Here is a 10,900-nt window from a genome sequence, read left to right on the forward strand (position 1 = left end):
ATGATGGTTTATGCAACTTGAATTAGCGTTGATACTGTATATTTTCCCCATTTTATCGGGGGAGTGGGGGTGGAGGGTGGGGGAGGGGGGCGGTACGGTTTGGGGCTGTTTTTTTTTTTATTCTGCAAATTATTATAAGGCCCTAAAATAACCCGCTTCCTGAGATGGGGTTATTAAAATAACATAATTATATTCTAATTTAAGTAAATATTTTTCACTGTAAAAAAAAAATTGGTGAAAGTCGCTTGACCGGTCAGAGACGACTTCTGCCTGAAATTGTGTGATTTTTACGAGTCGCAAAAAAATCATGTCCCAAAACGATAGGTCATATTGCGCTCAGTTAATGACATCACTGGTATCCGCACAGCAAATCTCATTATTTGGAGCGTACCCTCACGGTTACCAGTTCATGCGCCTCACGCTGCCGCGCCGCGCCGCCACGTCAACTTTGCAGCCATTTTCCGGAGGTTTCGTGTTGTAGTTGGTCTGCGTTTCGTCTAGAAAAAACAACCGCAAAATGAACGTTTTTCGGCTTATAGGAGATCTGTCCCATTTGCTGGCCATTTTAATTCTTCTCTGGAAAATCTGGAAGACGAGGTCATGTTCCGGTGAGTTAAAACTACGTATTTTTTTCTATGTGGTTTTGAGATGTGTTCGTTTACCGGTGAGTTGTGTCGACGTGTCCAGGCTACGCGGCGCACGGACGGTTCATGCCGGCCGGGTGGCCACGTTGTCACCGCTCGGCAGATTTTTAGTGGTGTATCTTGATCTTGTGTACATTGCAAGCCTTATTTGAAAAGTTCCCATATCTGCCCATCACTAGTTTTTCCCCTCGAGCGACTTACGGCTAACAGAAAGTGATAATATATGTCCTAAAAGGTAAAATATAGCAGGGAAAATATTGAAGTATTTACTGAGAAAATACTTAGAAAAATGTTCAGACTAGTCTCAACATGCTCAATACAGTTTGTGCACAGGGTGACAAGTGATGGCCAGATATGGGGTCCTTTCTGCCATATTTTGGCACACATTGTGTATTGCCAGTGTTCTATAATTCAAGAGATCAGACTGCTGTAACTTATTTCGGAAAGAATGAAGTATCTCGACGCCGCGCCACTTCAGTGGTTGTGTACAAAGTCTATGGATGTGCAGACGTGATGGAGTCGAATCGAGGATTCCGAATCAAGAGTCAAGAATATTTTCAAAGTAGGCCTAACGTCCCAACATGCCCAATCTTAAATGGTATTGCATTTTATTAGACCGCTGTATACCGTGACAAAAAAACCTCGCGGTATTTACTTAATGTTGTTTTCCTTAATGTTTATTATGTGCTTGTTTTTTATTTGTCATATTTGTTTGTAAGATTTGTCCTGGTCAAATAAATAATAATAATAATAGTAATAAAACTGCGGTATTATGTTAAGCGGGGTAGGCCTAGTCCGAGTAACTTGGACCCAACTTATTGCCTTTTTAATATTCGGACATGGTCTGGCGATAGTAGGGTCCAAGCTAATCCGTATATGCCGAGCAAGACAATTCTGTCATTGACCCCAAAACCCAACATTGCCCCCCCAAAAAAACCCATCTGATTTCACCCTCAAAACAGCCTCCAAATACTAGATACGCCACCTGAGGTACAAGTAGACATCAATTATTAATATGGTTGTACTGAAGTTTACTAACGATCCGGATGAAAAGTGAAATTTCCCGTTCAATTCCGAGAGCTCCCGTCGTGATTGTGAACACGTGAAATTTCCGACTCGTGTTTGAATTGCGATGTGGTCATCATGCCCAGCGTTCATTCGATGGTCCACGTATCCCGAGTGCGATTCCGTTACAGAGCGCGCACAATGCATCTATTATGATACCACAAAGGTAAATGATGGAGGACACCAAGGCATATGAGCAGTGGCGTAGCCAGGAATTTTTTTTGGGGGGGGGGGGGGGGGGGGGGGGGGCGCTGGAACATTTCATGGGGGGGGCGTCATGTAGATCAATAATTTTTTTAGAAACGCAAAATCTCAGGGGGGGGGGGGCGACTGGGGGGCGACAAGGTTTCATGGGGGGGCTGTCGCCCCCCCCCAATTTTTGTTTTTGTAATTTTTGTTTTAGTCCCACGATTTGAACTTGGTGATATGAATGTGGCCTATTTTTGAGTAGTATAATAGGGGTGTAAGTGGCGCCACCAACGTCAAAATAGTCCCCCCCCCCCCCCCCCAAATAAAACCCCAACTTTTTTTCTGCGGCCAGAAATTTTTGGCATATTTTTTTGAAAAAAAAAAGTGACTTCTAAAAAATTGGAAAAAAATTGTGAGCCCCCCCCCCCACCCAAATCCTGGGTGCGCCACTGCATGTGAGGACACAAACAAGCAAAATAGTACCCATTTTGTCTGTACAATCCTGTCTGTCGCCGCATCAGTTCCGGAACTTTGGTCTGACCAGAGACCGACTATTTTTTGTTGTTGCCTACTCAGAACTAAATATCTACTGAGTGACAGTAGTTATTACCACATGGTGTTACCACAAACCGAAACGATACTAATTTGTATTTGCTGGGGGAAAAACACTCAAGCAAAGACTTGTTTATGTCTAACTTGTAAAAAGTTTATAGGAGTCATGACGTTTGGAAAGAAACTTCTGACTAGGTAACAAATATTTCTGAATTTACATTAATTTTGTCCAGAAAAAGTAAAAAATCAGGCCACTGACTCTAAACCCTTCCAGTTCCTTTAGCACCAACCAGGAGGTTTTGAAGGATTTTGTGGGGTTGAGGAATGTAGACCCCAGCATCCTGTATGTTGCCTAGAACCTGATGCCCTGGAACATTTATCCCGTTGGGTTCCTGTGCAGTGGTGGATTTTGGAGGATTCAGTAAGGTTCCTATCAATTAAATGCCTAGGGACTGAGATAGTGATCCATGATTCAAAAACATGATTATTTCTCTTTGTGATAGGTATTTCCGGCAAGAGCCAGATTCTCTTTGCCCTGGTCTTCACGACGCGCTACCTGGATCTCTTCACCAACTTCATCTCGCCGTACAACACCTTCATGAAGGTTGTCTACATCACGTGCGCCTTCCTCACGGTTTACTTCGTCTACATCAAATTCAAGGCCACCTACGACAGCAACCATGACACCTTCCGGGTGGAGTTCCTGGTGGTGCCCGTCGGTGGGCTGGCCTTTCTGGTCAACCACGATTTCACTCCGCTTGAGGTAGGTGTACTTCTGGACGAGCAGTCTGTGTTTTTGGTTGTTCTCAAAAGTCCTCAAAAGTAAATCCCGAGTCCATCACAAGTCATGCAGTCCCAAGTCAAGTCAAAAGCTATTCAAAGGAACTGCGACAAAAGCATTCCTTTGTTATTGTTCATGCACTATTATTTGTGACTGGCCTTGTGAAAGGTTTTGTGATTTACATGGGACCGGACTTGAGATGTACTTGTAATAGACTTGTGATAGACACTACTACAACATTGCCAGCCATCCCCCCTCCCACCCACACCGTCCCCCCCCCCCCCCACCACCACCGCACGCCAATCTCCACCATTATTACCACATTTATACATAATCTTTTACGGCTTTCACTACTACTCTCTATGGCATCACAACGCATCGCATGTTTGATGTATTGAATATTAGGATTCGCTCTACCTTGTCCCTAGGGTTAGGCATCCATATCAAGGCATCTAGAAGTAGGTATATACCCCACCACCACCTTAGCCCTAACCCTCCAGCATATTTTGTCTAGAAACCATTCTCTAGCCCTAACCCTAGGGTTTCTAGCCCTAACCCTTAGGGGTTAGGGTTAGAGTTAAGGATATTGAGGCAAATTGCCACAACACGCAACAGTTGTCAATGTGACTTGTAAGCCTGCTCATTGTCACGACTTATGAGATCCGTCAGGTCAAAAAATCCAATGGCCAAACTATCTCAGAATCCGTGGTCGCCAATTGCAACTGCATACGACACTGGCATTGTTCAGCGGGGCTTTTGTCTCAGAATTGGTAGTTTATACAGTGGTGCTACCTGCCCGATGCAACAAGCTCCCACAGAATTGTTTCTACCCGTTGAGCTGTGTTGCATCTGGCAGTGATAGGGTCTTGTTCTTTTTATTGTCTCAAGGCCATTCACTACATTCTCCCTGACAGAACACCACTGCTTTGAAATATTGAAATGTAATCCAATGGATTCAACATGAATGACTTCAAGCCAGAGTCCATCATTTGCAGCTATCCAAAAAGTAACTGGCGTAATTATTGTTGAAAAACATACTTGGTTGAAAGATAGTAAGGGGACTAAACTCCCTGTGAAATTATTCTTTCTGGCAAGCTGTCATTCCGAAGAAATCAACGAAAGAAGGCATTTCCAACGGTGCTTCTTAAGAAGCACCGTAGGAAATTCAAATTAGTAGTTCGTTTTGTTATTCGGCGAAGCGCACGCAAGCATTGGCACGACGCACACGCGCGCGCGGTTTCTATAATTTGTCGGATCAGTGCGCGACATCCCGTAGCTGCAATCGGCTCAGTGAGAACGTGTCTCGGACGCTGGATTCAGGCCCAATTCAAAACATGATTCAGCAACTTTTGATTTGAAATCGAGATCCTAGAATGTTGTTTTTCTCAAAAAAAGCAGCTGAAGCTAAACTGAAACTTCATCAGATTGGTTATTCAGTACCCTTCTTCACATATTGAGCACTTTTGTTGCGTCAAACGAACAAAATGCACAAATTACAAATGATGGACTATACCTTTAACATCTGCTCATGTTCCCCTCTCCTTGTTCAGATCCTGTGGACTTTCTCCATCTACCTGGAGTCTGTCGCCATCCTGCCCCAGCTCTTCATGATCAGTAAGACCGGCGAGGCTGAAACCATCACCAGCCACTATCTCTTTGCCCTGGGTGCCTACCGGGCACTCTACATCGTCAACTGGGTCTACCGCTTCTACTTTGAGAGTTTCTTCGATCTCATCGCCATCGTGGCTGGCTGTGTCCAGACAATACTCTACTGCGACTTTTTCTATCTATACATCACAAAAGGTAGGTGTATTCTCTCATGCTTCCTGGCACCTCAATATATGGACAAGTACCGCCTCAATCGGTTGTAAAGGGAGAGTTGGTAGAGACAACTGGGAGGGACATTTGGGCAAATTGCAAATGGAGCCTGACACTCACGCGAAGACACTGAGTGGTTGTGCACATTCAGAATCATATACACGCACATGATGTGTCACTCTCACTAAGACGCTTCAAAATTGTTCACTAAGAGACTTCTACTAGCAAGTGTGGTGTTGAAATACTGTCACCAGCATTTTAGGCCCCCTAAAAAAGTCTTTGGTTTCTGGTATGGAGCTTGCCCCAAAAGTGGTGCGACGACGCAGCTTTTTTTCTTCTTTTTTTTTTACTTTGTTTTCTTCAAATGTCGGCTGATGACTGCAAATGGTGCCTGACTAAATTTGGTGCAAAATATATGGGAGCCCAAGAGAGGCCACATAAAGCTTATACTCGATCTTAACCCCATCTTAAAACATGAAAATTGTGCAGCAGCAGGATTCCAGTCAAACCAGTGAGTTTGGCGGTTTTGAGACATCATCTTACATTGAAAAAAAAGTTTATAATTTTGCCGACACATATGGCTACGGCAACACGCGCGCAGACCAGAAACCGGAGACTTGTGTTTTTATGGCCTTAGCCAACACTATAACACATTACAACCATGACAACTGCCAGACGTTGTGCTCTGCTTTTACATTCCGTTATTTTCTCTGACCTGGCTGCAACTTGTGGGTTTTTTTGTCTTTTTTTCCCCCCTTGTACTGGGTGGCCCAGTAGGGGTAATAATACAATAAAACACGATTGGAACATTAAAATTGATAATCAAAGTGTGATTTTGATTGTGATCAGTTAAAAGTTTTTATGTTAGGGTTGTAGTGATAAATTCCCCTACAATATCCTGGTACAAAAATCTGTATTGTGACACATATTGTATTGTGATCTGTGCATCGTCATAGGTACAGCATCCTGAAAATTGGTATAGTAATGCGCCCACCCGCTCCAAAATTGTGTTTTGTGGTGCCAAGGTTCTTGCCTTTTATACTATGATTTGTGACATAATGTACACAGGCTCCGTGCCCTAACAAGAGAGTGCACTTTTTGATCACTTTCAAGGGCCACTTTTGTGACACTTTTGAGAGCAATTTTTTACAAATTTTGTGTCGCGAAGTACACAGGACTAATATTTTCTTGAATGTGCACATAGCCATAGCATCTTCGCATGATAGTCAGGAGTCGTCGGCAGTGCGTTTGTATGTTTCTCCCAGTGGTCTCTCCAAACTCTCCCTTTCTTAACCGTTGAGGGGGTAATTGTGCACGGAGCCCATACCTCAGAGGATAGTCTTGCCACAAACACTAATTATTTCAAATGGAAAATTGGGAGAAATGCAGCATTGTATAGGAGTAGTTCAAATGCCTGTGGTCGTACCTATTGATGGACACAGTGGCGTTGCTGTGTCATTGTTTTCAGATGAGCTCATGCCGAAAACTGAAAAACAAATAGGCTACGAGTTGGACATTTAGCAGGACCAGGGCGCATCATGGGACATCGGGGAGCTGTCTTGCAAACAGTAAGCCTACTCTTCTGCCGAGCAAATTGGTAGTGGCTAGAGTAATTGAATTGGGCAAATGTGACGATGTTCCATTCACTAATCTATTAGCTTGCTAACCGTGGTTCGCTGGCAAAAGTTTTGCTTGTCTGAATTGTCTGTCTGAACCCTACAATAGCGGCGTCAAAGCGCCCTCATTTTTCACGAATATGGCCCATTGCGAAATGAATCCAATCAGCTCTTATCCTGTTTGTGACATTTTAATAATTTCACGTTTTTCTTTTATGTCGCCCATCTGCAGTTCTGCAAGGCAAGAAGCTGTCATTACCAGCATAAATACCACCTTTCTCCGCGAGTTCTCACCAAGCTCGCCGATTCAGCTCAACTTCAGTAGACTGTCGTCAAAGATGGTTTTCAGTCTCTTCATCTTCAAACATAAAATTCCAGAGGAATGTTTTTTTTCATTTGGGGTTTTTTTGTGTAGTTGTAAAGTCACTTGCCAGTTTTTTTATTTCCTATTCTGTGTAACGATAAGTTAAGCATGTTGTGCCTTTATTAAGCAGTTTTATCAGACTCGGGTGTTTTCCTGTCGGTGTTGTGTTCGAGTCCATCACAAGTCCTTTCACAAGTCCTTTCATAAAACCAGTCCCAAGTAACTGGATGAACAATGACAAAGGAATGCTTTTGTTACAGTTCATTTGCACAGCTAGTGACTTGACTTGAGATTGAAAGACTTGTGATGGACTTGTGATGGACTTGTGATGGACTTGTGATGGACTTGTGATGGACTTATGATGGACTTGGGATGGACTTATGATGGACTTGGGATAGACTTATGATGGACTTGGGATAGACTTGTAATGGACTTGGGATGGACTAGCAGCAGGCATGTAACTTTTCCTCGGAACAGCTGATTTCCTTGTTTTTCACTTCACACCTATGCCACTCAAAATTGAAAAACACTGTACAAAGTCTCGTCAAGATTGGAGTTTCCTCGTTTTTTGTTTCTTCCAAGTTGCATGCCTGAAGTAGGGACTCAAATGCAACACTGTTTCCTGTACAGAAATATCAATTGGATCACTGACAGTAGGAAATGTTCAGACAGAATCTACAATTCCAGACTTCACAATAAAATACATGACTTATACTCGCATACAAGAATCAAGTAATTTACTATTTATGTAATTTGTAGCATTTCACTAACCTGCTATGCTTGCAAAATGTAATTAAAATACGCTGTCAAATAGTAGATACTGCAAAAATTGCATGCTGATTTGTAACAGGAACCAAACTTGAAATACAAAATCACTTCAAAAAGGCAAAACTTATTTCATACATATGCAAATTTGTGACATCAAGGCAAATTTTCGCGCTGCAAATTCACAAAAGCTGAACACATTCTGTCGCATCGCATTCGAATTGCATTCGCATGAAGTAAGAACCGGCCTTTACAATATCAGGCTTGGAGTTGTACATCATGTGCGTCATATTTTTGCAACATGGTTCAAAACCTACCTGTGACTCTAGGTTTCCTTTTTGAATTTCATTGCATAATGTTTATGTTAGTTCTCTGTTATTTAAAATTGTATATACAACGGTGTGCATCGGCCATTTGAAAATATCTCAATTAGGGACTCATGGAGTCATGGACGTATTTAAAAAATATTGTCTTTGGTAAACTGCCAAGAACTTTTGTATCACAGGGGCAACATATCAAGAGTAATGTGATAGTATTTCTTGTACTGTAAACTATTCCACAACATGTTTCTCAAACTTGTATAAAATTTGCTTACTAATGAATTTAATGCAGATTTGTATACATGTACAACTGTTTTACATTGAACTGTTTTCTCATAGTTAATTGCTTCGACTAAATGTCTCGAAGTCCCCCGATTGTTTATTTTGTGATTTCTTCCTATTTTTTTTGGCTTTATAGCATGGATTTATGCATTATAGTATTCCAGGCATCTTTTGTCTGGGAATTGTATTTACTCCTAATGATGTAGATGACTGCATTTTTTTTAGATGCAGAGTTTATTAATGTAGAGGATTAGAATTATTATTAAAGTTTTCTTTATTTTCTTTTTTTGTTGGAGATGTGTAGTTTGTTGTACATTGACAGCTTGTAAGGCAAGGGGAATTTTTACTTCAGTTTTGCTGTACTTTTGTTGATGACAATACAGACATGAAAATGAAACTTATCGGACAACTTTGGGCAGAAGCTGTTTTGGAACAAAATCATAACGTGAAATAAACTTACACTGCACATGTAAAAAGTTATGTACATTCTATTTGGGCCCATTTGTAGAAGTATGTGTTGACTGTTCAAGTTTGTTCATGTATAAACTGTTAAATGTTCAGAATTTTTTTGAAGTTGAAAAAAAAAACCATTAAATAAACCAGTGAAAAATTGAAAATGTTATTTTTGATCCCGCATTTTTAAATAATGCATGCAAACCTTAAAATGAGATGGTTGTAATCGATTATTGATTAACCATAATTATGCAGTTTTGTTTGTGCTTTGTTCTGTTCAGTAATCATTTTAATGCCTGAAACATGAATTGCATCAATAAATGCTGAAAGTTCATAAAAGGTCATAATGATAAGGTCATAACAAAAATTGTCCGTTCAGATTGTGAGGTGTGCCATTAAAATGGGAACTTTTTATTTTGGAACCACAGAAATCATTGTCGTTTAATTTTTGTTGTTCACTGCCCTCCTTTTCAAAATTAATTACACTTTCCAATACAACAGTGTCTAAAAAAGTGGGGATAAAGACACGAGACGTCCTTATGCAAAATCAGAGGAATATGGGCAAGTGGTTGAATACAAGTAAATTTGATTCTAGAAGAGGTATATTTAATATTCTGTCATTGTTACTGAACAAAAGAATTTTTTGAAACCTAAATTTACTTTTAAGAAGTAAAGTTATTATTTGATTCACCCTTTTCCTCCCGTAATAGTCGTATTCTGATCAAAGTAAAGTGTGAAAAACCATTAAATAAAAAAAGGAACAACTAATTACCCCCCATAAAAATCAATTAACCTACAATAACCATTGTCTTTTCGTGCATGATGACAAGCCTATGCCAATATCGTCTGATTTTGCAAGAACACGTAAAATAATGTGGAAGAATAATATCTTTGATTCAGGAAATTCCCTGATGCCTCGGATTCATGAAAAAACAGTTCAACTAGATAACACATTTTGGCAAACTGACACTGACAGGATTTGGTGAAGTGTGCATCAATATATATTTACTCAATTACTATTCCAGTACTCAAAAGAGTGTAAAATATCTTCCATGGCAGCATGAAATTATATACATCAAACAAGAGGGACCTTATCTCCAACATTTTGGTCATTACGAGTTGGATCCTGTTAAAGGTAATATTCAGCATTTGCAAACATCAAAAACAAAACACCAAATTGTTGTGAAATATCTTACTTGACTGTAAGTGAATAATGGTCTCAAGCATCCTGTGAAATCATGGCACCTGGTGTGCTGTCATTTTCAAGAAAAGTGGATTTTTATTTATCAATTTCAAATGATGGTTGGCAAACATTTTGGGCCCATAAATTTCAGGCCTATTTACTGGTCTGAAACCCTATAGGTTGCACATCCGTAAACGGATGCAAGCCAGCTTAGTCTGGTTCTCTGACCTGACAATTCCCCGACGTCTATAAATTGTTCCGTTTTGTCTGAAGTAGGGTCAGGGAACCAGACTACAAGAACAGCATTAATGTTCTCTCGATTTTTCCAGCATCTGTGAACGCAAAACTTTAAACAGGTCCGTGTAACAATATTTGCTTTACAATACTTAACCCCCAAATCCATCCATTTCTGAAAATTACAGCAAAAGCAAATGTTGTATGTTATCTTTAAATGTTGGCAAATAGGACAGAAAAGGTTCAAATTGTCTTCCCAGGCATGTAAAAAGTCACAAGTCAAACTGTGGAACTTTCTTCCAAACCTGCACACACAAAAAATGGTAAAGATCGGCCCTTCATTGGATGTATTTACGTATATTCTTCCTTGGAAAATACAACTTTATTAAACTTTGACAGAACACTGAATACAACCGTCTAAATTCATCAAGAGAACGCTCCGATTTGAATTTGAAAATCTTATCAATTTTCTGTGTATATGAAGACTGGTTATAAACTGGAAAAACTCCATTGACCGATTTGTTCTCAGGCCTGTCATTTTGAGGGCAGTGCTGCCACAATTAGGCTAATAATAAGGCTGAATTTCCGAAAACTAAAGGCGAGGAACCTCGCTTCCTTACGTACTTTCTTGAAA

The 10,900-nt window shown here is 40.5% G+C and overlaps 1 protein-coding gene across 1 annotated transcript; it reads left to right on the forward strand.

Annotated features, from left to right (window-relative positions):
* Positions 1-400: 400 nt before the first annotated feature.
* Positions 401-7,153, forward strand: LOC119737698 (ER lumen protein-retaining receptor 2). The gene is made up of 4 exons (XM_038212241.1): positions 401-608; positions 2,954-3,213; positions 4,782-5,034; positions 6,898-7,153. Exons 1-4 carry the CDS (start codon positions 518-520, stop codon positions 6,930-6,932), a joined length of 639 nt encoding a protein of 212 aa, XP_038068169.1. The 5' UTR covers positions 401-517; the 3' UTR covers positions 6,933-7,153.
* The last annotated feature ends 3,747 nt before the right edge of the window (positions 7,154-10,900 follow it).

Source organism: Patiria miniata, unplaced genomic scaffold (assembly GCF_015706575.1).
Source record: "Patiria miniata isolate m_02_andy unplaced genomic scaffold, ASM1570657v1 HiC_scaffold_3, whole genome shotgun sequence".
Taxonomy (NCBI): domain Eukaryota; kingdom Metazoa; phylum Echinodermata; class Asteroidea; order Valvatida; family Asterinidae; genus Patiria; species Patiria miniata.